The sequence below is a fragment of the Anolis sagrei genome, chromosome 6, assembly GCF_037176765.1.
Source record: "Anolis sagrei isolate rAnoSag1 chromosome 6, rAnoSag1.mat, whole genome shotgun sequence".
Classification (NCBI taxonomy): domain Eukaryota; kingdom Metazoa; phylum Chordata; class Lepidosauria; order Squamata; family Dactyloidae; genus Anolis; species Anolis sagrei.
Window position 1 is genome coordinate 132,800,636 of NC_090026.1, and position 26,077 is coordinate 132,826,712.

Sequence of the window (26,077 nt, forward strand, 5' to 3'; positions counted from 1 at the left end):
AGTGGAGGCACTCCTTTGTCCTGGGGACCAGGAAAGGGGAAAAGCTGTCTTGCACACATGAGTGACAGCACAATCAGGGCAACACAGGCCAAGACTCCCTTATACACACCCCTCTTTTGTCATCGCCCACAGAGCTGTGCCAGCAGGAAGACTGCCTCAACGCCTCCACTTGCCCCGGGGAGCTGGTCAGCCGGAAGTGTGCCCCTTGCCCCACGTCATGCGCTGAGCTCTCCAGTCGCACCAGGTGCAGAAAGGACAGGCCCTGCAGGCCAGGTGAGAGCATGAGTTGGTCACGATGGACAGAGCAAAGTTGTACAAGCAGACCACACTGGATCAAATGACACCCAACAAAACACAGTATGTTTTATGAACAGCTAGACAGAGGGCACTTCCAGACAGTGCCAAAACGTGGCATTAAAAAGAGGGGCAAAGAAACCCTAGTCCTCAGAGCAAGTCCCCACACAAACCAGCCTGTCCCGGGCTTTCTTCCCCTGCCATCCTCACAGGGTGGACAGGGGGACATCTGATGGAAGTTTGGGATTCTAAATATATGTGCTGATCTTTATATGTGCAGATGCAAATATAATAAATGCAAGCATATTCACAAGTGCGCATATATGGATCAGTGCATAATGGAGGGAATTAAAAAACAAAACTTCCGCTGGATTTCTCCCTTCCCTTAATTATTTATTAAAAATCTGTTTACAGTGTTTTAGTGTTCACAGTGTTAAATAAAGAGTTTAAATAAAGAGTTCAGCTACACCACTATTGACAGCCCGCAGCTGATCAGCTGTTTCCGGCATTTAAAAAGGGATGGAAATCAGCTGGAGCAGTCTCCGGAAAGGAAAAGATGTGGGTTTTTTGTCATGCAGGGTCACACAGACATAGGAAGATGTGCATCTTTCAGCCAGAAACAGGATAAAAGGGGGGCTTTTTATCCCGCGGTTTCCCTCAGTTTGTCCGAATCAGCGAGTATTTAGTGCTGACTAGGGCTGGGTAACCACGGAAAAATTTGTTTCTAAACTCGATTCGTTTCCAGGGGGCGCTAGCGTTTCCAAATTCTAAATACTTCCAAAATTTTGAGATTTCAAAATTTCGTTATTTACGAAATTTCGTTATTTACGAAATTTTGTTAATTTCGAATTGATTCGTTAATGGCGGACGCAATTGCGCAATATGCTAAAAAAACAACCTCCAAATGGGACAGGGGGAACTTCTGAAGCTTCCCTCTCCCTCTGTTGTTGACTGTTGGTGTGATAAAACACACAACAACTCTAAAACTTGCACCAGACATGCGAAAATAATTACGAAATAATTACGAAATAATTACGAAACAATTTCGAAATAATAACGAAACAATAACGAAATAAATTGAAAAAATTATTTCGAATCTAATTTACTCCTCACACTATTCCTGCATGGCTCAGTATCAGATCGTAAGCTAATTTAAATACGAATTAATAACGAATTATGAAATTAACGAACGAAACTGCCCAGCCCTAGTGCTGACGTTGTCTATCCACCCCTCTTTTTGAAACGAGAACTCCTGTGTTTAAAGCCCTGTCTGGATTAGCCCTGAGTGCATGCCATGTTGTGCACCTGGCTAAAGACCATGGTCAGCAGGAAGACCTCCCTCTGTCCCTGAGGGTGGGTGTGGGACAGAGTCTTGTTTGCTTTAGCACATCAGCTGTGGGTCATGCTTCTCTTATTGGCCACAACAATGTAGGGCTCTGCCTTAATCAGGTAGAGATGAACAAAACAAATACTCAGTTTGTGTTAAACAATTTAATTAAAACAGCACTTGCTTTCTGGCTTTTTAATAGTCCAAAATGCAAAATATAAAGATTGCACTCCACCACAGAATAAAAAACAAAAACAGCAAATACTGTTACAGGTTCAAGATAACTCCATAGTCAAAAGGTCCAGTCCAGTGGTCAAACGCTGAGAGTTCAATAAACTAAGTCCAGGGATCAAGAGTCTATATTGTAGTCAAAAGCCAATCCAAAGGTTAAAGGTTCCAGGATTCCAAAGGTTCAGGAGAAAGGTCAGGACACCGAAAATCCACAAACCTGGGGGGAAACCAGCAGCATCTACCACCAAGATAAAATAAATACTTTTCTCCCGAAGATCAGTCCCAAGGCTCGCTCCTTATATCCAGAAACACCCAGCTGCAACCCATCTCTTGCATACCACCACCCTTAATTGCTTTCACCCAAGAACTCTTACTTAAAGCTTACTCAACCCTTTAGAACTAATGCTTACATCACCCTTCCATCACCAACCACCATCAACTGCAGAACATAAAACATGACAGTAGCTGAGTTGATTGTATCCATTCTGTCTGTTCTATTGTTTTTAATTGGTCGAACTGAACTCACTGTAAAGTTAAACCACCTTCATATACATCAGGTGTGGGCCAACTTCAGCCCTCTATCCAGGTGTTTTGGACTTCAGCTCCCACAGTTGAAGTCCAAAACACCTGGAGGGCCCAAATTTGCCCATGCCTGATACTTATGAATATTTCAGTGAACAAATTTTGTGTTTCTTGGGAACACAGTGACAGAGGAAGATGAAGTTTTATTATCTGGTAACACAGAGATAGAGGAGAGTCGGCTACCTTGATGATGCGCTGTCTCTCTCCCTCTCCGTCAGGCTGCTGGTGTCCTGAGGGGCTGGTCTTGAATGCGGAACAGCAGTGTGTTCGCCCTCGGGAGTGTCCCTGCCAGGTGGAGGGAGTCCGCTACTGGCCTGGCCAGCTGGTCAAGGTCAACTGCCGGATCTGCACTTGCCAGGAGGGGCAGATGAAGCGCTGCCGGCAGAACCCCGAGTGCACAGGTTGGGAGGTTGGGCTTCCTGCTTCTCCCTCTGTCCTCGTGGGCTTCTGAGACTATTCTGAGGAGGCCACTGATGCTGCCTGTTCCTTCTCCCTGTGTCCCCAGTGAATTGTGGCTGGTCCTCCTGGTCTCCCTGGGGGGACTGCCTGGGCCCCTGTGGGGTGCAGAGCATCCAGTGGTCTTTCCGCAGCCCCAACAACCCCAGCAAACACGGAAATGGGCGCCAGTGCCGTGGCATCTACCGCAAAGCCCGGAGGTGGGTCCAGATGGGGCACAAATGGGAGGGGAGCATGGGGAGGGTTGGTGGGGAGTCTCCATCCCATCCAGAACCAGTCAGAAATGGTTAGACTAGGCCTGGGCGGTTTCGTTTCGTTAATTCGTAATTCGTTAATAATTCGTTAATATTTCCAATTACAAAACGATAACGAACCATTCTGGAGCAATTATTAAAAAAAACGAATTTTTAAATACGTTTTGTAAATGCTTCGTATTTCGTTATTGTATTCGTTTCGTTATTGTTCCGAGGTCGTTTCGTTATTATTTCCGCATGTCTGGGCCAGTTTTATGGTTTAATTAGTGAAAAAAAATTATAATATCACACCAACAGTCAAGAACAGAGGGAGAGGGAAGCTTCAGAAGTTTTTGGAGGTTTTTTAGCGTATTTCGCGGTCGCGTCCGCCATTAATGAATCGATTCGTTATTGTTTCGGAAATCGATTCGTTAATTTTTTACCATTTACGAAATTTCGTAAATATCGAACTTTTTAAAAGGAAAATTTTGTAATTATTTTAAATATCGAAACAAAAAAAACCCCCAAATACAAATCGATTTTAGAAACAAATTTTTGCGTTGTTACCCAGGCCTAGGTTAGACCTTTTCAGGACATGAAATAAGACATCTGGTAATTCTATGTTCATTGCAGAATCTGGGAAATGGCTTGAATGGAGAAGCTGAGAACATTGCTCTGAGGGGAGGTGGGGAAAGTTTCTCTTTTGTTTGGACTACAGCTCCCAGAATCCCACTGGTAGTTCAAAGAAAGAGCATTTCCAGACTCTAGCACCAAACGTGACATTATTCTCTTTTAGTGAGTTATTGGCTTTCGTTGCTTTATTTAATACTTCTATCACCATTAGAAACAATAATGGGGAAAGATGTCATTCTTGTCTACTTGCTTTCTGCACTGACATGATCTTTTCCAGTCTCTGTTGATCAGGATTTGAGCACTTTGTTAGTCACAGTTCTTATTAATCCATCCTTTAAAATTTGGTGCAGAACTGATGATATTCTCCATGACTGTCAACATGAATGGCCATTATATGTTGTCAAATGCTTTCTCAGCATCCAAAAATAGCAAGGCTAACTGCATTTCATTGTGGGCCTCTTAGTATTCTAGACTGTTTCCAACACTCCTAGTATTGCCACTTAGGTAAAAATCCTTTATGCAATTAACTGTTTTCCTGAGTCGCCTGAGGGCTGAGAAAAGCGGTATATAAATAAAGTAAATAAATACATCAGGCATGGGCAAACTTCGGCCCTCCCTCCAGGCATTTTGGACTTCAACTCCCACTGGCTGTTAGGAATTTTGGAAGTTGAAGTCCAAACCACCTGGAGGGAGGGCCGAAGTTTGCACATGCCTGATGTACATCATCTTCCTCCTCTGTTTGTGGGATTCTCATTTGTCTCATTTGTCCCTCCTGACTCCTCAGTGTGGCATAATGAAAAATAAATCACATGTAGTTCACGTTTGATCAGCCCAAACACTGCCTTGCCAGAGAAGGGAAATATTCCATCTAGGCAAATAGTAAAGAACTCTTCATAATTTGGAACAACATATTTACAGTCATGTGATCAGTTGCATCGACTCACATAATGTCCTTATATTTAAAATGGATAAACTCCTTCCCTGTGGATAAACTCCTTCAGCAGCTCGTGAAGCAAGAGTACACTCCAAAATCTGGAATCCGGGGAGAGGCAGATGAGCTTCCTCTATCAGCTCCAGCTCCTCATGTGGGGACATGAGAGAAGCCTCCCACAAGGATGATAAAACATCAAATTATCTGGGCGTCCCCTGGGCAATGTCCTTGCAGACGGCCAATTCTCTCACAACAGGAGCGACTTGCAGTTTCTCAGGTCGCTCCTGACACGACCAAAAAAAAAAAAGAAACCCTCCAAAATCTGTGTCTCTCTGCTTCTTCTTCACTCTGCACCTGCAGAGCTCAAGCCTGAACAAAAATGTAACAGTAATCAAAAGTCCCAGGCTCAGCCTGCTCCCCAACCATTGCCTGATCCATCAGCTTCATGCATCTTATTTTACAGTTGACACACACATTAACTGATGCCTTGCATGCTCCAACACTTAGGTGCCAGACGGAGCCATGTGAGGAGTGTGAGCACCACGGCCGGACCCACGCCATGGGCGACCGCTGGCGCTCAGGGCAATGCCAGGTGTGCCAGTGCCTCCCCAACCGGACGGTGCAGTGCTCCCAGTACTGCCCTTACAGCACGGTTCCCTGTCCCGAGGTGAGCGCAAAGCCTTCCCCGACCCTTGAGGAACCACAAAGAGGGTCCCTCGGAGTATGTGCAGACTCCCAGACTGACTCTCCACTCTTTGCTGCAGGGACGGGTCCTGGTGGAGGGCTGGGGAGACAACTGCTGCTTCTGCAGGGAGGCCGGTGAGTCCCTAGGTTGACTGAATTCTCTTTGACCCTCTTTGAGGATAGTTTTTCCTTCTGAGCCAGATAGCAAAACAATCCCCATAAGTAGAAATGAATGCCTTTCATAAAAAACATAAAATTGTGGGAGTTGAAGTCCAAAACACCTGGAAGGTGGAAGTTTGCCTGTGCTTGATTTAAACCCATGGGAAAACCATCCCCTTCATTTTTAAATCAGTGGAGAGTGATATGAAAGAAGCCTACCGTCAGGCAGAGAGAAGGTGAAATAATGCTTCGTCTTATACCCAGAGCTCCTCAAGTGTTGTCTCCTTTGTTAGACCATCTCTGTTGTGGTTCAGCAGCCTGATGGGTTTGTTGATGATGGATTTCAGTTTTCTCAGCCTTCTGTAACAGTACAGAGGCTGCAGACAAGGTTCTCACAGGAAAAGAATGCAGATGCTGATAAACGGGCAGCTCAAGGTCTTTAGGTGCCTCATAGGAGATTCCATCTGAACATGAGGAAGAACTTTCTGACTGTGAGAGCCGTTCAGCAGTGGAACTCTCTGCCAGAGTGTGGTGGAGGCTCCTTCTTTGGAAGCTTTTGAACAGAGACTGGATGGCCACCTGTCAGGGGTGCTTTGAATGCAATATTCCTGCTTCTTGGCAGAATGGGGTTGGACTGGATGGCCCATGAGGTCTCTTCCAACTCTTTGATTCTATGATTCTATAGTGATAGTGAAAGTGTGAGACGGAGTCCGAGAATTGCTGCCAAGCAGTGAGGTCACCAGTAAGCTATGTGTACAGTTCGGTAGGAAAACTGAATGTTTTGATGCTTATGTTTTGATGCTTAGTGAATATTAGGGCTTGCTCTGGGGATTCTCGTCAGTTTCAACGTTGCTCTTCACTAGCTCATGTTCCTGTGGCTTTGGGGCCTGGATTTCCTCATGCTGTTTTTTGGATTTTGCACTGACCCTGTGCTTCATGCTTCTTGCCTTTGGTTCTATGGATTATAGTGGATTATTTCTAAGGATTGCATTTAACCTGAACTATTGAACTTTGTACTGCTTTGTCCTCCTTTGGAACCCTTACAATAAACTATATATTTCACAACTGTGATTTGGTGTTGGTTGAAAGCAAGGTGAACCTTATTCTGAGGCACAACCATCTTGTGGACTCTGGGTCTCACCTGGCCTCTTGTTTCCTTTCTGTTCAGATGAGGAACGAACGGTCACTACCACTACAGTCGGACCCTCACGACCCTCTGGAGTGAGTCCAGTGGCCACCTCCACCACAGCCCGCCTCAGCACCTTCCCTCTGCCCCCGCTGGGAGGTGAGTCCCCGCCCATCAGTCCTCTATTTCTATCGTCCAGGGTGGACAATGGGACTCTAACAGCCACATGTGGCCTATGGGGCCTGACAATGGCTTCCAGGGAGCATTTAATATGTTTCTTTCCAATTCTCTGCAGGGAGCCTTTTTCAAGAGCAGAATTAATCTTCCCTTATAGTGATTTGGTGATTTGTTTACTATTTGATGCCTTGCCCTATATTATGGGATCTCAGAAGGACTTACAAATAAAACTGATACAAATAGATTAGAACAATTCCTGATTTTTATTATTACTTTTAATAACAACAACAATAATTTAAACAAATCCAGAATGATTAGCTTAAAATACCTTGAAAGTTGAAAATAAACAAAGACATGCCAATGGAAAAAAAGTAAATTGAAAAAAATGTTAACCATTTTTAATGTAATTCCTCATAATTTGCTTTTCGGGTGTACATCGTAATGTTTATTTATGTTTTAGTTTTTATGCCTTAATGGATTGTTTTTGTTTTTATTTTATTTTCTGTTGTTACTCTTCATTATTTTGTATTATTTGATGTGTTTCCACCTATTTTGAGGCATTGAATGTTTTGCCTTTTTACGTGTAAACCGCCCTGAGTCCCTCCGGGGAGAGAGGGCGGTCTCGAAATAAAGATGATGATGATGATGATGATGATGATGATGATGATTCTGACACAAAAACACAGTATGACACAGCAAACAAGATATATATGCTGGATTTCTATTATTATTATTATTATTATTATTATTATTATTATTATTATTAAATAGGACGCAAATGCTACAATGATGTTTGCCCTTGACACTACAAAGGAGCCAAATTCAGAGCCAAAAGGAGGACATTCTGTAATGGAGAGACCACAGTAGGGAAGACCCTATTTCTCCAGGTTGAGGTCGAACACTCCAGGAGGCCCTCTCCAGCAGTTCCTGGGAAGACATGCATAGGGAAGGGCACTCCTTTAACTGTCCCAAAAATGACTCTTGCAAACTTGGATGTACGGTGTGCTGCATACACAAAGGCAGAGTCATCCCGACTTTCCAATTCTGTTTCCACCACAGACCTCTGCTACAGCCCCTTAGGCATCGCCTCCCTGCCGGATGCCAGCTTCAGTGCCTCCTCAGAGCAGCCGGAGAACCCAGCTCATGCTGCACGCCTCAATGGTGTCCTGCCCAGCGCTGACTTGCAGGGATGGGGTCCGCGGGCGGAGGCCTACCCCGAGCTCCTCTCCCGGCCACCCTTCCTGGAGGTGGACCTAGGGGAGCCCTGGAACCTGACAGGTAGGTGGCCATGTCATGAACACTTTCTGAAACTTATAAATGTTCTTTTATCTGTTTTCAGTGTGACAGAGGGCATCAGGCACTTTTAGAGAAAGAAATAGATAGACTCGAGTACTGGGTTTTTAAATAGCTAGTCCAAAAGGTAGAAGAGGCAACAAGGGGAGCGGCTACTCTCGATCTCATCCTAACAAATGTGGAGGACCTGATCAATGCAGTCGAAGTGGTTTGATCCTTAGGGGCAAGTGACCATGTGCTCCTGCCGTTTGCGATACGAAGGGAGGGTGAAATTTAGACAAGTCAAACTCACATTCTAGACTTTAGGAGAGCTCACTTCCAAGAAATGAAGAAAATACTGAGCGGCATTCTGTGGACATAGATACTAAAAGACAAGGGAGTTCAGGATGGATGGGAGTTTGTCAAGAGTGAAATACTCAAGGCGCAACTGTGAACAGTGCCAACAAAGAGAAAAAATCAGACAACAGCAAAGAAGCCCGAATGGATGTTCTAACTGTGCTAAGACTCAAAAGAGACATGCACAAGAAGTGGAAAAAGGGAGAAATCACCAAAGATGAATTCAAACAAATAGCCAACTCTTGTCGGGAAAAGATACGCAAGGCTAAAGCGCAAAATGAGCTCAAGCTTGCTAGGGACGTGAAAAACAATAAAAAGGGCTTCTTTGCTTATGTCAGTAGAAAAAGGAATAACAAGGAGATGATAGGGCCTCTGCGAGGAGAAGATGGGGCAATGCTGATAGGGCAAAGGCAGAACTACTCAATGCCTTCCTTACCTCAGTCTTCTCATAGAAAGAAAGCTGTCCTCAACCTCAGCAAGATGGATTGGATGAGGGATTAGGGGAAATCCAACCCTAAATAGGGAAACAAGTCATCCAGGAATACCTGGATTCTATGAATAAAGTGGGTTCTATGGATAAAGTGAGATAGCAATAAAACTATGTTAACAAGATTTTAAAAAAATCTGTTTCTGGTTTGAAAGTGTTATTTCCTGTTTAATTGTGCGTTGTTCCACTCCAGAAACTTCATTTTTGTGGCTGCCACAAACTTTGTTGAATTCACTGTAAAACAAGATCAAAATGTGATGTCCCTCCCACAAACACAACTTTTTTTGCAGTTTAATAAACCTTTCCCATGTTTTTATGATAGAATTAATTTGGAAATGATATTTATTACCCAGGAACAAAAATTGCTTTACATTGTGTAATATCAAAATTTATTCCCCCTCTCCATAAGTGCTACTGGGTTTTCCTGAAATTTCCCCTTGGTCCAGGGATCTGAAAGGAAGAAGAGGATTCCACATGGCATCTGTGGGATCCAGTGCCAGAAAAAAAAATATGTTGTTTCATTTGTATGTTGTGCTGGACACTTGTGTTCTGCCCTTCCTCAGGGGTGGTGACGCAGGGGGCGGGATCCTCGGACGCCTTCGTCTCCAGCTTCTTCCTGCAGTTCAGCCTGGATGGTGTAGGGTGGCATGACTACCAGGAGGCCTCCTCCACAGGTGCCACACCTGAACCAAAGGTAAGGCTCTCATCTGGCATGGAAGATGTGCAAGAGATCAGGCCCTGGAGAGAGAATGGGAGGCTGGGGACCAGTGGCTATTAGGGCTTATTTATTTATTTATTTATTTATTTATTTATTTATTTATCGTGTCATCAGCAATTAGACATTTGTATTACATTTTTAACAAAAACAAACAAAAAACATATAAAATACAAAGTTTGCAAGCTTGGTAGTTGATTAAATGTCCTTTGACCAGTATCTGGCCACTTGGAGTGCTTCTGGTGTTGCCGCAAGAAGGTCCTCCATCGTGCATGTGGCAGGGCTCAGGTTGCATTGCAGCAGGTGGTCACTGGTTGGCTCTTCTCCACACTCGCATGTCGAGGACTCCACTTTGTGGCCCCATTTCTTGAGGTTGGCTCTGCATCTCATGGTGCCAGAGTGCAGTCTGTTCAGCGCCTTCCAAGTCGCCTAGTCTTCTGTGTGCCCAGGGGGGAGTCCCTCATTTGGTATCAGCCATTGATTGAGGTTCTGGGTTTGAGCCTGCCACTTTTGGACTCTCGCTTGCTGGGGTGTTCCAGTGAGTGTCTCTGTAGATCTTAGGAAACTATTTGTTGAGTTAAGTCATTGACGTGCTGGGTGATACCCAAACAGGGGATGAGCTGGAGATGTCACTGCTATTAAGGCTGATGATGGGGCAGAGGCTGTGTTCTCCATGAAGACCATCTCAGGTGCTCCTGCTGGGAGGAATGACTCCCTGACATGCCTTGAGAATCTGGGAATCCTTCTGATTTCATCTTCTCATTTCCTGACCAGAGCCTCTTCTTTCTCCCCTTACAAACCTTCATCTGGGGAGGCCCTGCTCTCGATTCCACCTGCCTCACTGGCACGCTGTGAGGGGACAAGTGACAAGGCTTTCTCAGTGGTGGCCCCTCGGCTGTGGAACTCCCTTCCTGGGGATATTAGATTGGCCCCCTCCCTCCTGACCTTTAGGAAAAGAGTAAAAACCTGGCTCATAAGAGTAAAAACCATAAGCAAGCTTATGGAACCTCATTGTAACCAGATAAACTCAGTATTGTGAACGAATATGGAATGGCTTAATGATGCCAATGGACATGGATTTAAACCCAGAAGTCATTGATTTTAATAGTTTTAAATTGTTTTATAAGAATTTTATTATGTGATTTAACCTTTTTAAAATGATGTATTTATGTGTGTTCGGCATCTAATTGTTTACACTGCCCTGAGTCGCCTTCAGGCTGAAAAGGGCGGGATAAAAGTGTGGTAAATAAATAAATCTATATAAATAAAAATGTAATGTTCGTTTGTGGGATTAACAGAACTCAAAAACCACTGGATGAATTGACACCAAATTTGGACACAAGGCACCTAACAACCCAATCTATGTCCTTCACTCAAAAAAATTGCTTTTGACGTTTGGGGGTTGTAGTTGCTGGGATTTATAGTTCACCTACAATCAAAGAGCATTCTGAACCCCACCAACGATGGAATTGAACCAAACTTGGCACACAGTTCTCCCATGACCAACAAAATACTGGAAGAGTTTGGTGGGCAGTGTCCTTTGGTTTTGGAGTTGTAGTTCACCTACATCTAGAGAGCACTGTGGACTCAAACAAGGATGGATCTGGACTAAACTCTACAAAAATACTCAATATGCCCAAATGTGAACACTGGTGGAGTTTGGGGAAAATAGAATCTTGACATTTGGGAGTCGTAGTTGCTGGGATTTGTAGTTCACCTACAATCACAGAGCATTCTGAACCCCACCAATGATAGAATTGGGCCAAACCTCCCACACAGAACCCCCATGACCACCAGAGTGGGCCACAGCAACACGTGGCAGGGGACGGCTAGTAATAAATAATTGTATTTCCAATTGTATTTCTTGGGTGTATTGCAATGGAAGCGTTCACTTGTGTCAGGCCCCATCTACACTGCCATAGAATCCAGATGATCTTCTTTGAACTGAATTATATGGCAGTATAGACCAGGCATGGGCAAACTTCAGCCCTCCAGGTGCTTTCAACTCCGGCTGTTAGGAATTGTGGGAGTTGAAGTCCAAAACACCTGGAGGGCCCAAGTTTTCCCACGCCTCGTCTGAAGGTACCTTCTGTGACTATTCTGTGCTCTCCCTTTTCCCTCCTCCCTCCTTTTCAGCTCTTCCAGGGGAACTTGGATGACTCGACCCCAGTGGTGCGGACCTTCCATCACATGGTGCAAGCCCGGCGCGTCCGCCTCCTGCCCCGTGACTTCCACAACGGGATCTTCTTACGCATGGAGCTGCTGGGCTGTGGGAAAGGTGCGGCCCTGGGGTGTATAATTAGCCCACCTGTCGCACCCCAGACCTGAAGCCACCTATGACCACAGCATCACCCAGGAGACCAAGATAGAAGCAAGCTGTTTACTGTAAAAACACACAAAAGATATATATAGAAAAAAATCCAAAAATTAAGGAAATTGGGTGTATAATCCAAATAATTGGCAATCAATGGTCTCTTGTGAATCCAAGGGTAAAATAGTCCAGAGATAGTCCCAGAACACAAAGGCAGCTTAAGTCCATAAACAAAACTTGAGCAAGAATGAAGAAGATAAAATACTTAGATTGAAAACCATGAACAAAACTTGAGCAGAAATACAAAACAAGAACATAAAATACTTAGATCCAAAACCAATACTTGAATGAGAGAGCCAGGCCTAGCTGTTAACTTAAACGCCATGTTGCCTGAACTGAAGTCAAAGGGGAACCTTACCTCCTAATATAGAGACATGAAAGCATTCTGTCTGCCCTGGAATTTCTATTTCTCACGATGCTGTGTTGCTCTACGAAGCTGACCATCTGCTCTAATCTGCAAGCATGCTTCCTTGCTGAAGTCAGAACAACCAGTGCTTTCCCATGAAGGTCCCTCATTCAATCATCTCCGCTGGAGTCTTTATCCAGGGTGGATGATTCTTACTGGTCTTGAGGTTCAAAGAGAATTAGATTCTCACCCTCTGCATCTGGCCCTGCATCTCTGAAATGGTTTCACTTTCCTGGCCTGTGTCTGAATGAATCCCAGGAAAGCCCACAACCCCTTTGGACTCTAAGTCATCAGTGAACCCATCAGCCCCAACTCTTGGCTGCTGTGATGGTTGCTGAGCTACAACACCATCGAGTCAAGGAGGAAGGGGAGGGCAAGCTGGAGTGGGAGAAGGGATTTGTAGTTGTTAGGCCACCACTTCCTCTCCCTCTCCTGTCCCCACCTGGAATCTCTTGCCCGATATGACAGCCAGGTTAGATGGAGGATTTTAATGCATCATCCTATCTCTTATGTACCTCAATTTTAGCAATGTGATGTAGCCAAAAAAGATGAATTTTAGACTCAAGTAAATATAGTAGCTTTTCCAAAGCTCTAGGATTTATTTATTTGTTTATTTATGACATTTATATGTTGCCCTTCTCACCCCGAAGGGGACTCAGAGCGGCTTACAAGATATATATAAATACAATATAGTATATTATTAGCATAGTACAATATCAGTGTTATATATTACTATATTGTACTATGCCATTATATTGTAATATTATTAGTAATATTACATGTAAAGGAAATATATATAATTATAATATATTATTATTAGTATTATATTGTATTGCATTATAATATTATAAATATTATATGTATATACAATATATTACATTACATTATATTATTAGCATAGCACAGGAAACAAGGGGGAAACTGTCTTCTGGCCACCTCTCCCTTCACTCTGGCCCAGAGCCACAGTTGGTGCTGTTAAGCGGTGTCTCACGTAACAGGTCCGCTAAAGCTTCCATTGCCCCCCCCTTGTAATAATAATAATAATAATAATAATAATAATAATAATAATAATGTTTATTTATATTCCACCCTATCCCCCCGAGGGGACTCAGGGCGGATTACAGTGTACGTATATGGCAAACATTCAATGCTGTTATACAATTAACAAAAGACAGCCAGTACATAAACAGAGGTAATGGCTTCCCATCTTTTTCCATCTCCGGCATCTAGAGGCTGTGCTTGACTCTGGCCACATGGGACGGGGACGGGGCTGTCACTCCATCTTCCATGCCGAGGAGCTTTGTTGTCTTTAGACGCTCTCCCGATTGAATCACTGGCATGTCCACATGGGCATCTTTTATTACCTCCCCGGCAAAGTGGTACCTATTTATCTACTCACGTTGCTGTTTTTGAATAGATGAGCAGAAGCTGGGCTGACATGTGGGAGCTCACCCCAATCTAGGCTTGAACTGTCGACCTTTTGATGGGCAAGATTTACTGCAGCTAGCAGTTCAACCCACTGTGCTAAAGCCCGGCCCTTGTAACCCTTGGCTCATTTCTTCACCTCCCCACCTACCTCCCCTAGTGTCCCCCGAGCACCCTGAAACTCCAGTGTCTCCCCCGGGATGGAGGACTTGCCGGAGTCGGGAGTTCCAGTGCCAGAACGGCCGGTGCGTCCCGGCCGGCCCCAATGGCACCATCTGCAATGGGGTGGACGACTGTGGGGACCTCTCCGATGAGTGGCGCTGCGGTAAGCGGGAGATGGAAGCCCCTGTGTAAAATGGGGAGATCACTGAGTGGTGGGTGGGAAACATTCCCTCACACTCTCCCAGAAATGATGTAATTCTGCATCAGTATCTAGATTTGTAGATCATTTGGATATTTTGAGGGAAATTTTCAGAGATATTTCTCAATGTAAGACTGTAGGATCTATATAGCAATATTAAATGACCACTCACAAGCCGGTTTTGCTTTGAACTGGATATATTGCTGGTATCTCTGCAGCAAAGAAAGACACTGCTGACTTTTTCCCACCACCACTTCCTTTTATACACCTTTCCTGCCCATTTCCCCTTCTTCTCAGTTTCCTTATCAGAACTTGTGGCTTCACAAGTTGCAATACAAGGCTTCCAGCGCCCTCGGTTGGCTTCAAAATGTCACAGAGAGAGAATGGAGTCAGCCAGGATGATTCAGTCAGTTTAGAAATTGACTCCTGACACCCAAATTGCCCTGAAAAATCTTAGAAAATAATGGTGGGGCATCTCTTGGGGGGATTTGGGGTTGACTGGGGGCCTCAGGAAAAATTAAGCTCAGGGGGTGCATGTGGCCCACCGGCTGTGCTTCTCTAGGAATCTATAGGTTCTCCAACTTCTGATTTTGTCCTGGAGGACTCAGAGATTTCCAGAGAAGACTGAATTGATCAAATCCACAAATAAGCAAACTTGCAAATGCATAGTTTTGTGCGGGACATTGACTCCTCTGCTGTTGGGAGAGGGGAAAGAGCCTTTGCTGGCCAACAGCGCTTTCTTAGCGGCCTCTTCCGTGTCTCCTTGGCAGGCCTGGCCCCCTCCCCAGGGCCCTCTGTGGCCCCCGGCGGCTGCTTGCCCTCCCAGTTCCCCTGCGCCTTTTCCGGCTTCTGCATTGAAGCATCCCAGAGGTGCGATGGAGCTGCCGACTGCCCCTCTGCCTCCGATGAGGCCGACTGCCCCGTCCCTCCAACCGGAACCATCCGGTAAGATCTGGAAGGGTATTTCCAGGGGTCCGTCATAGGCGTTGGGATGCCTTTCCAGAGGTCTGCCTTTGGGAGGCACCATTTGGATTGATCATAATTGTACTTTCTTTTCTCTTGAGGACTAGAATGTTTATTTGGGAAGTAGAGACCAGGCTCATTCCCAGGCTCAGTTTTCCTTTCCTATGAGGAACAGAGTCAGGCTTTTGGGGGAAAGAGGTCCTTGGAAACTATTTCTGTTCTGGGCCCATGAGCATGAGAGTCTACTTTCTGAACAAGGAATTTCTTGTTATGTTGTTGTTTTGGATTCATATGCCACCTTTATCTCTGTGATTGAGACGCAAAGCTTCTAGTTCTTGTACTTTTCCACTGCTGTGACCCATACTCTGCATCTGCACTGTAACATTAATGCAGTTTGATACCATCTTGACTGCCCAGGCTCAATGCTACGGAATTGTGGGAGTTGTAGTTTTACACAGTCTTAAGCTTTCTCTGCCAAAGAGCTGGTGTCTCACTAACTCTCGTGATCTCATCACACTGAGCCTGGCAGCTAAACTGCATTCATCCCGCCATGTAGATGCACCCTTAGTTCTACTCTGAAATCCCAGCTTGGTGTGGTCTCTCAGTGGAACGAAACTCTAGAGAGCTTTTTCCCCTATCAAACCCTATGACTTTTGCTCCTTTGAGACTGTTTACCCCAGTTTTGTTCAGTCCTTTGCTGCTGTTTTTCCAGCCCCTGGACCACAGGGAAGCCGTATCCAGAAGAGCCTTCAGAGCGCCCCTTGAGCCAGGTAGGCAGAGCCCCCTCTCATCAGTGGGGCAGCAATGGGAGGTCTTGGCATGTGGCAATACTGCCGGAGAGGCTAAGCTCTCACTTTTGTCCACCTGGCTTCCTGGATGGGTTCTTTTGGATGAGCCCGTTATTTGGAGGAGCCGTATCACGGAAGGAGCCAAACTCATACATGGCAACTTCCTGCTTTCATCTTCACTTTGAAGGAGCTACTCAAGGTACTGAATCTATTTTGAAGGGTTGGATCCAGGAGCTTGAAGACCTTCTTCAAAGTTCACACCGGATTCACTGCCCTACTGGGAATAACTTTTCCATAACTTTAAAGCATAGGTTCTTTTTACTGCAATTTTCCAGCAAGAGAGAGGGTATCAGAACCTACAGATTCCATGTAACTGCATTGGATTCACAAATCTACAGTTACATTGGCTAACAAACAGGCAAAAAGGGGAATTACATTTTTACTCAGAATTCACGCACATATAAACATTCACTCAACATCATGCATACATCACCATTTCACCAATTTTCATCTTTGAAGAACATTTCTTAGGCTAGACTGCTTCCTTGCAAATCTGCCAACGCATAGTTCCAAAACTTCTAAACTGCTTCTAAAACACCAGAACACCTCCTCTTTCCCTAAGAACATGACTCCAAAATGCACTCCTTCCTCTTCTCTTGAGAAAAGTGACCAGACTGTGTTCCATTGCAGATCTGCAACTCCCAAGGAACACTATCTCTCTCCTTCCTAATGGAACAGAGCATAGAGGGTGAGCCAGACCCCTCTGGTCTGCCACAATTTTTGGATTGAAATAAGGTCTCTTATATAGCAATATTTCTGCTGATGTCATCCCGAAATAGCATATCACTGAAATATTATTTGGCCAGCCTGAACCATGTTGATTCCATCTCAGTTTCCTGGTAGATGTTGACTCTTCTTGATTGGTGTTAGCAAACACAGGCAGCCTTGAGTTGACTTCCTTCTTAATATGTAAACATTTCCTTAACTTCACACATTGTTTTTCATCCAAAAGTTAATCAAATCAGCAATGCCAACAGTTAATCACTGTCACAGTTCTTATCAATGTCAGCAGTTCAGCAACTTTTAATTGCAGTTCATGAGTGTAGTTGTTTTTCCAGGAATGGTGTCTTCAAAATTATTAGCTCTCATTCTGTCATATGTTCTGCAGTTGATGGTTGGTGATGGAAGGGTTAATGTGAGTCTTAGTTCTAGAGGGTTCGGTGATCTGTAAGTGGGAGTTCATGGGTGAAAGCAATTAGGGGTGGAGGTGTGTGGGAGATGGGTTGCAGCTGAGTGTTCCTGGATTTAAGGAGCTAGCCTTGAGACTGATCTTTGGGAGAAAAGTATTTGTTGCATTTTGGTGGTGGATGCTGCTGGTTCCCCCCCCCCCCCCCCCCCAGGTCTGTTGGATTTTCGGTGTCCTAATCTGTCTCCTATAATCTTGGAACCCTGAAACTTCAAACCTTTGGACTGGCTTTTGACTACGTAATAGACTCTTGATCCCTGGACTCTGTTACTGAACTCTCGTCATTTGACCACTGGACTGGACCCTTTTGACTACAAAGTTATTTTTGCTATCAGTTTTTGTTTATTCTGCAGCTGCGTGCTATCTTTGTGTTTTATATTTTGGACTATAAAAACAGCCAGCAAGTAAGTGCTGTTTTAATTAAACTGTTTGTTAAAACTGGGAGTTTGATTCATCTCTACCTAAATGAGGCAGAGTCCTGGCAACGTGACAGAATACTTTTCTCCCAAAGATCAGTTTCAAAGTTAGCTCCTTAAATCCAGAAACACCCAGCTGCAACCCATCTCCAGCACACCTTCACCCCTAATTGCTTTCACCCATGAACTCCCACTTACAGATTATCAAACCCTCTAGAACTAATACTCACATTAACCCTTCCATCACCAACCATCAACTGCAGAACATATGACACATTCATTCATTCCTTTCATACAATTCCATTCAAACCATATATGATATTTCCTCATGACAAGCCTAGGGAGCGTGACATAGACTCTTTTCCTCCTTCCTTCCAGGTGACCTCAAGCGGATGGCCATTTCCTGAGGGCTTCAGTCCCACCCCACCAGGTACTTCCCACCTTTTCCTGGTTCACCCAGAGGATGCAGCCCACCTTTTCCCAGAAATGGAGACAGAGCCACAGACCTGCCTCACTCTTTGGAATTTTCCCCAGGTCTGTGCCATGAACCCCTTGGTCTGGTAGATGGCCGTCTTCATCGCCAGCAGTTGAGTGCCTCCTCCTTCCAGGAGGGAAACCCACCGGAGACTGGACGCCTCAATGTTGGGCCTAATGCAGAGTGAGTCATTGTGTGAAGAAGAATGCAAGGGGATTTTCTGAGTGCAAACTGCTTTAAGGATTGGAGCAAAGAGCTAGAAAGGAACTTCACAATGAGTGACAGAGTCACTACATCTCCCATCACCAGCAATATTTCTATGCAAATATATTTTCTTTTTTATTAAAATTTTTATTACATTTCTATTCCATTTCATTACAAAACACAATCTCTATAATTCATATATTTATTTATTCTCATTTTCCCCGTAGTGCAAACAGATTTTTCATGAACATGACTCGTCCAGCGACAAATCTTTGTAATCTTTCATTATCTTTCTCATTCTGTGCAGAAATATTATTTTCTGTGCAGAATATTTCGGTGCAAAAACTCCATGTTCAACTTTTGCACAAAATAAGTCTGCAAGGATCATCATCAGCCCAGGATGATAATAATAATAATAATAATAATAATAATAATAATAATAATTTATTTCTATTTCGCGCTCTCTTCCTGGGGGACTCAGGGTGGATTCCAACAAACAAAAAAGCATTCAATGCCTCAATAAAAGTAAATACAAATATAATAACCCAAGATAACCCCACATAAAGAGCAACTTCAGCATAACAACTATAATTTAAATAAAACATAAATAGTTGAAAATTATAACTAATATAGAACTTGAACATAAAACATGTGAATTAATATATCAAAACAACATGAAGATTCACATGTATGCAGAGATTGTATGACCAAAGTTGTTAAATGAGTTAATGTGATCTAACAAGGCCTGAGTGTATTTATACTATCCAATCAGCAGTCTGGTAGTAGTTTCTCTTCATCTAATCCTCCTCCTCCTCTTCGTATGTTTGTGATTGACCACTTTTCCAGGATTAGTTTGAGCATTCTTTCTACTCGCAGTGTGAATGAGGCCAATCTTACTTCTCCTCCCTTCCCTCCCAGGCAGAACCCGGAGCCTGGATGGAGCCCTCAGCCATCAGACCCGGAGCCCTTCTTCCAGGTGGACTTCCTCCGGCCCACCTTCGTCACTGCGGTCATCACCCAGGGCTCCTCCCGGGGACACATCTCCCACTTCCGCTTGGCCTACAGCTATGATGGCCTCCACTTCCAGAGCTACTCCAGGGCTGGCTTTGGCCAGGAAGAGTCCTCCTGGGAACAGGTACAGAGTCATACAACCCCACAGAGCTAGAAAAATCATACACTGGGAGAGTTGGAAGAGACCACATGCATCTGACCACTTCGCCCTCTTCCTATCCTTCAAGGGAGCTGAATTCAGTGCCACACATCAGAGCTAAAGCTTGACCTAAGCTTGAAAACAACACAGAATTGATCGAGTATCTCTTATCTGGAATTCTGAAATCCAGAATACTCCAAAATCCAAATTTGCCGACCTATATGGAGTCTAGACACATTATGTCTTCTGTTCCCATTTTCTGCAGTGGCCGTGATATTTTTCACCACCAGTGATTGAATGACACCTTTGCTTTCTGATGATTCAGTGCACACAAACCTTGCACAAAATTATTAAAAATACGATATATAAAATTACCTTTAGGCTATTTCCCTCTATATAAATAAAAATGTAATGTTAGTTTGTGGGATTAACATAACTCAAAAACCACTGGACGAATTGACACCAAATTTGGACACAAGACACCTCTCAGGCCAATGAGTGACCATTACTCATTAAAACACTGAAAAACACAGCAGAAAGGACTTTAAAAAAGCAAAAAAGCAAAAAAAAACCCTACAGCGCATGTGCAAAAATGATTCCCCTGGCAAACAAAACACACAATAGCGTATCCACACTCTCTTCCAGACCACAGCTCCCAGTATCCCCTAGACCAGGAGGATGATCTAAATGCACTGCTTCCAAGATGCAAGCTTTCTTCTCCTTGGATCTCTTTGAGAGCATCTCAATCCCTGAATATTTCCAATTTCCTTTTCCTGGGCTGCAACTCCCAGCAATCCTCCAGATAGATAGATAGATAGATAGATAGAGAGGTAGGTAGGTAGGTAGGTAGGTAGGTAGATCAATCAGGAAGAGTGCTGGGAGTTGCAGTTCAAGAATAGGTAGAGAAGGAAGAAAGGGGAAGAGTGGAAGGGAAAGAAAGGGGGGGGGAGGAAAGGGAAGAGAGAGAAGGAAAGAAGGAGAGAAAGAAAAAAGGAGAGAAAGAGGGAGGGAAGGTTGGCCACAGCAATGCGTGGCGGGTACAGCTAGTATGAAATAAAAATGTATTTTATATTTACTTTGGGCCCAAGGTCCTGCCTCCAAGATGCCCCAGTGCGTATCGTATACATATTAAGGTACAGTGTTCCCTCACTTATCGCAGTGTTACGTTCCAGGACCACCAGTAATAAGTGAAAATCTGCGAAGTAGGAATCATATATATATTTATATACTGTCCCTCTCAGTCCGCAGGCGACTCGGGACAGTTTACAGTTGGTACCAAGACCATAAAATACAACTATATATATATATCATATTCCAAGGGTGAGGCAGAAGCGATGAAAGATTTAAAGGCACCGTGCACCTTTTTGTGTGTGCTAGTTATAAGGAAGGGGGCTATAAGACCGTGATTTACATGCTGCCTTGTATCTCCTCTCTCTCTTTTATGATTGGCTGCCTCTCTCCTGAGAGGGAGAGTGAAACCCCCTTCCAGAATCCGTCATTGCCAGGAGGCAAAAACCCGCGAAACAGCGAGTTCGCGAAAAGCGAACCGCAAAGTAGCGAGGGAACACTGTATTCCAAAATCCAAAATCTAAAGCACTTGAGGACTCTTCTTCTAATATGTGAAGATGGCTCTATCACAGCATTTCTCTCCTCCCGCATTGCTCCTTTCCTTCTCTGGATCTGGCTATGAAGGCGCGCTCTCTCCCATCCCTTAGGTCCTCGAGGGCAACTCTGACAGTTCCTCTCCAGTCCGGCAGGACCTGAACCCAGCCATCTTGACCCGCGTCCTGCGCCTCATCCCCACAAAGTACCAGGGGAGCATCTCCTTGCGCATGGAAGTCCTCGGCTGCCCTTGGAGTGAGTTGGGGGTCTGGGTTGTGATTTGGTAGAAGGTCATGAGATTCTAGCTGGCTCTGTTTGCTGGACCTCTATGTTGTGACTCAGCTGGAATCACAGAGTGTCTCTGATGAGGATGATGGGACTCAGGTTCATAGTTTGGCTCAAGATGTCCCTGTTATAGACAGTGAAGAAGTGCAGTTTCCCACAGCAAGGAATGAGAGTGTTGATCCTGAAACTAGCCAGGTGCAGGTGCAGATTGACTCAGAGAAGGAGGGCAGTTCTCAGCCTGATAATGAGCAAGCAGGGAAACAGGCTGACACTAACAAACAGACTGACCTTGACGAAATGGGAACCTTAGATCGGGCTGACCGTTTGGAATTCCGAGTTCGAAGGAATGTGAGAATAGCTAACAAGAGGGAGGCCAGAGGTCAAAGAAAGGCCTTCATGTTTTGCAAAGGGTATTCAGCCATGTGTTTGAGACCAAATCTTTGTCAAAGCAACTTTGTGTTCAATTAAGAAGCTTGCCTTTGTTTGTCTGGCTTTATCTTGCCATTCTTGTATTCATGGTTTCAAGACTTTCTCATGTTCTCTTGGGTTTTGCTTTGCTGGTGCCTTTTTGGATTATGCTTCAAGTGCTATATGTTATTGATATGTTGGAACTTTAACCTTTGCCTTTAAGAACGTTTTACCTTTTATTTTTTAATAAACTACAAAGCCTTCTGGCTGTGTGCAGTTTGGTGTCTTCAGCAAGGTGAATCTACTCTGAGGTGCAACACTCTGCTCTAGGTTTGGCCCTCCTCCTTCCTGGCAGGAATAGGGTCAAGAACTTACAGTGAGGGCAACCAGAGCAGAGCCATGCCATCTCCATAAGCAGCAGTCATGCTCCCCCTCCCCCACATGCACCGAAGTGATATTTGGACCTATTATATCTTCCATTTCCATCTTCTGCAGTGGCCATGATGATTTCCACTGTCACCAGCCAAATGCCAGAACCAGCCTCTCTGCCTCTGAGGCGCACGGAGACACTGGAGCCATGGAGCCCTAGAGCACCAACTGGGAGGCCAGGGGTGACGCCAGCTTTTGGGACAAAGACGACCCTCCCTTCTGCTGTCCCTCCAGAGACTCGGGGCTTCTTCTGGAGCTCTGCGCCAAGCACCGTGGGGCTCCCCGCTCTCCATACTTTCCCTTTCCATCCAGGAACACCAGGTCTGTGGCCGATGCTACTAGCTAAGATAGGGGCTGAGCTCTGGGAGAGGGTGCATGTGTGTCGCCTAGACATGCTTTGAAGGCAGGCATGGGCAAACTTTGGCTCTCCAGGTGTTTTGGAGTTCAACTCCCACAATTCCTAACAGGGGCTTGGAAAGGCTTCCCGCTCTGCCATGCAGAGTAGATTGTTATTTCTTCCGTTGTTTCCCCCGTAATCCAGGGATGCGCTTTTCCTTTTAACAGAGTTACACAATGCAAATCTCTAAACCAAAAAATTCCCTTATGTGGGATAAACAACTGATTCCTACAGTGAAATGCACAAGTTTGTAAGTCAACCGGTTTCGACTATGCGGAGTCCTCCTCTGGTGGTAGTTGATACAAGTGTAGAAATCCTTGAATAGTCATTAAGGGAGAACTCATAGAGAGACAGGGAAATAAACAAACCTTTATACATGGGGGTGGGGGGGGGGGGAGAACTCCTGGGACAAGAACATTGAGGGAGCAATAGCATAAAATTATGTGACTACTCTCTGAAAGCGCAATGGCAGAGCCAGATCTTGAGATTCTTTTTAAAGGTTTCTAAGGTAGGGGCTTCCCTAATATCTCGGGGCAATGAGTTCCAGAGTCGGGGGGCCACAGAGGAGAAGGCTCCCTCCCTTGTACCCATGAGGCGAGTCTGAGAGACTGGCAAGAGCAAGAGGAGGGCCTTCTCCGAAGATCGAAGAGTTCGGGCTGGTTCATGGAGAGAGATACGGTCACAAAGGTAGGCGGGTCCCAAACCATTTAGGGCTTTATAGGTAAGAACCTGTAGCTTGAATTGGGACCGGAAGATGAACGGCAGCCAATGGAGCTCCTTAAACAGGGGGGTTGACCGCTCCCTGTAAGAGGCCCCAGTTATTAATCTGGCTGCCAATCGTTGGACAAGTTGTAATTTCCGGGCCGTCTTCAAGGGTAGCTCCACGTAGAGTGCATTGCAATAGTCCAGTCTAGAGGTAACTAAGACATGGACCACCATGGTCAAGTCAGACTTCACGAGGTATGGTCACAGTTGGCGCATGAGTTTTCATTGTGCGAAGGCTCTCCTGGCCACCACCAACACCTATGCTTCAAGTCTAGGAGAACCCCCAAACGGCTGACCTGCAACTTCAGGGGGAGTGCAACCCTGTCCAGCACAGGTTGCCACCCAATGCCTCAATCAGATAGGTGACTGACCTGGAGGTCCTCTGTCTTGTCAGGATTGATCCTCAGCTTGTTCATCCTCATCCAGTTCATTACAGCAGCCAGGCACTAGTCCAGTATCCTCAGTAGAGAGTTCCTCAAGTAGACTCAAAATATAAATGTCAACAATGACGTGGACGCAAGTTCTCCTGCAAAGGTGCTCTGCTATTAGTTTGATTCCATGGCAAGCTAATACTTTGATTCCATGGGGCTTGCCATGGAATCAAACTAATAGCAGAGCACCTTTGCAGGAGAACTTACGTCCACATCATTGTTGACGTCATTGTTGACATTGTCCACGTCATTGTTGACGTTTATATTTTGACTCTACTCGAAGAACTCTCTACTTTGCAAAACTGAGTGTTCAAGGATTTCTACACTTGTATCACCTGAGGAAGACTCCACATAGTCGAAACCGGTTGACTTACAAACGTTTGCATTTCGCTGTATGAATCAGTTGTTTATCCCACATAAGGGATTTATTTGGTTTAGAGATTTGCATTGTGTATTTCTGTTAAATATATTTTGTACAACTGCTAGTACATCGAATGCTGTAGTACTATAGCATATATATGATATACATCCTTATGAGTTTATAACTGTATTACTTTTTGGTGTATAGTGGCCTTTGTTCATGTACTTTGGGGAATCCTTTCTCTCTAATGTTGTTTTCCTTTGCCAGGACCAACCCCGACCTCTGTCCCTGGCCTTCCCAGAATCCTTTGCACTCAGGGTCAGTTTGCCTGTGAGGTCTTTGGCTGCGTAGAGGCTGCCTTCGTGTGCGATGGGCAAGAAGACTGTTTGGATGGATCGGATGAGATGCATTGCGGTGAGTCCTCTCCAGGCGCCGTCTTTTCCATTGCCTTCTCGGCATGAAGGAGAAGTGGAGGAGTTTTCCATAGCTGCCGTTGGCATGAGAAAGACTTGATTGCCAGCTCAGTGTGACCAGATTGTTACCAGTGTGACCAGATTGTAGAGCTGCTTAATTGACATATCAACAGAGTGGTTTATTTTTTATTTCGTGTCAAAAGCATTGCATACATAAGTATAAAACCGATAAAAATAGAAGGAGCACAAGTGGCTAAACATGGCTAAACATCTGAACATGAGGAAGAACTTCCTGACTGTGAGAGCCGTTCAGCAGTGGAACTCTCTGCCCCGGAGTGTGGTGGAGGCTCCTTCTTTAGAAGCTTTTAAACAGAGGCTGGATGGCCATCTGTCAGGGGTGATTTGAATGCAATATTCCTGCTTCTTGGCAGAATGGGGTTGGACTGGATGGCTCATGAGGTCTCTTCCAACTCTTGGATTCTATGATTCTATGAAATAATTTTTGACTGTAGCCTCCAAATATTTTTCCTCTGTACATGAGGCAGGGCATGGTAGACAAACATACAGGTGCAGAGTTGTTTGTTGTGCTCCACAGTCACACAAGGTGGAGGATTCTTTGAGGTTGTTGTCAGGAGTCAATTTCTGACGGCACGAAGACATCACAAATTCCCTCCGTGACATCCTGATTGAATCATCCTGGCTGAATCAATTCTCTCTCTGTGACATTTTGAAGCCAGCAGAGGATGATGGAAGCCTTGTATTGGAACTTGTGAACCAACATGCTCTACTAAGGAAACTGAGAAGAGGGGGAAGATGGGCAGGAAAGGTGTATAAAAGGAAGTAGTGGTGGGAAAAAGTCAGTAGTGTCTTTCTTTGCTGCAGAGATACAAGCAATATATCCATTTCAAAGCAAAACCGGCTTGTGAGTGGTTATTTAATATTGCTATATAGATCCTAAAGTTTTACAGTCGTGCCATTTTGCCAGGTAGTCTTCTGATCTGCCCACTCCACTTCTGAGTCTTAAACTTAAACAGTTCATCCATACATTGAGGGAAAAAAAACACACAACTCCAGTTTAAAACATTTCAGATGTTTAAAAACAATGCTTTTGTGTTTGGAAAGATTAGCCGTTTACAAGAAATGTTGCCTGGGGAACCCTCGACTGTATTTACTCAGTCTTCGAGGAGGCTCTTTCCGTGACCCATACACCTGTTGATAAACTCTACAAGCTAGCTGGCATTGCCTCCCTGATGTGCAACGGGAAGTTGCTGCTAAATGTGAGAGAAATAAGGCTGAACACTGTGAAAGCCACCCACTACATGGCTACCAGCCTCCTCCCAGTAGACTCAAACCAAGAAAAAGCTTTATGAGAACTACCACTCTTCTTGGTGTCCCTCCAGCAACAGCAAGGGTATCCCTCTGGGCAGCTAAACCAGGAAATTCGAATATGACGGCCCCTGCGAGGGTCTTCTTCTTGGGGCAAACCAAGAATGGGCAACTTGGAAGTCCCTGAACAG

At 44.8% G+C, this 26,077-nt stretch overlaps 1 protein-coding gene across 1 annotated transcript in view; it reads left to right on the forward strand.

Annotated features, from left to right (window-relative positions):
* The window catches only part of LOC132779722 (SCO-spondin-like), a 165,375-nt gene that overhangs the window by 57,581 nt on the left and 81,717 nt on the right, over positions 1-26,077 (forward strand). The window contains exons 35-48 of the mRNA XM_067470583.1: positions 133-273; positions 2,653-2,835; positions 2,940-3,090; positions 5,195-5,354; positions 5,452-5,506; positions 6,699-6,815; positions 7,893-8,111; positions 9,513-9,610; positions 11,801-11,942; positions 14,027-14,191; positions 14,998-15,172; positions 19,238-19,454; positions 21,185-21,326; positions 24,415-24,561. Coding sequence (XP_067326684.1) covers positions 133-273; positions 2,653-2,835; positions 2,940-3,090; positions 5,195-5,354; positions 5,452-5,506; positions 6,699-6,815; positions 7,893-8,111; positions 9,513-9,610; positions 11,801-11,942; positions 14,027-14,191; positions 14,998-15,172; positions 19,238-19,454; positions 21,185-21,326; positions 24,415-24,561 — 2,112 coding nt within the window. The remainder of the gene's footprint in view (positions 1-132; positions 274-2,652; positions 2,836-2,939; positions 3,091-5,194; positions 5,355-5,451; positions 5,507-6,698; positions 6,816-7,892; positions 8,112-9,512; positions 9,611-11,800; positions 11,943-14,026; positions 14,192-14,997; positions 15,173-19,237; positions 19,455-21,184; positions 21,327-24,414; positions 24,562-26,077) is intronic.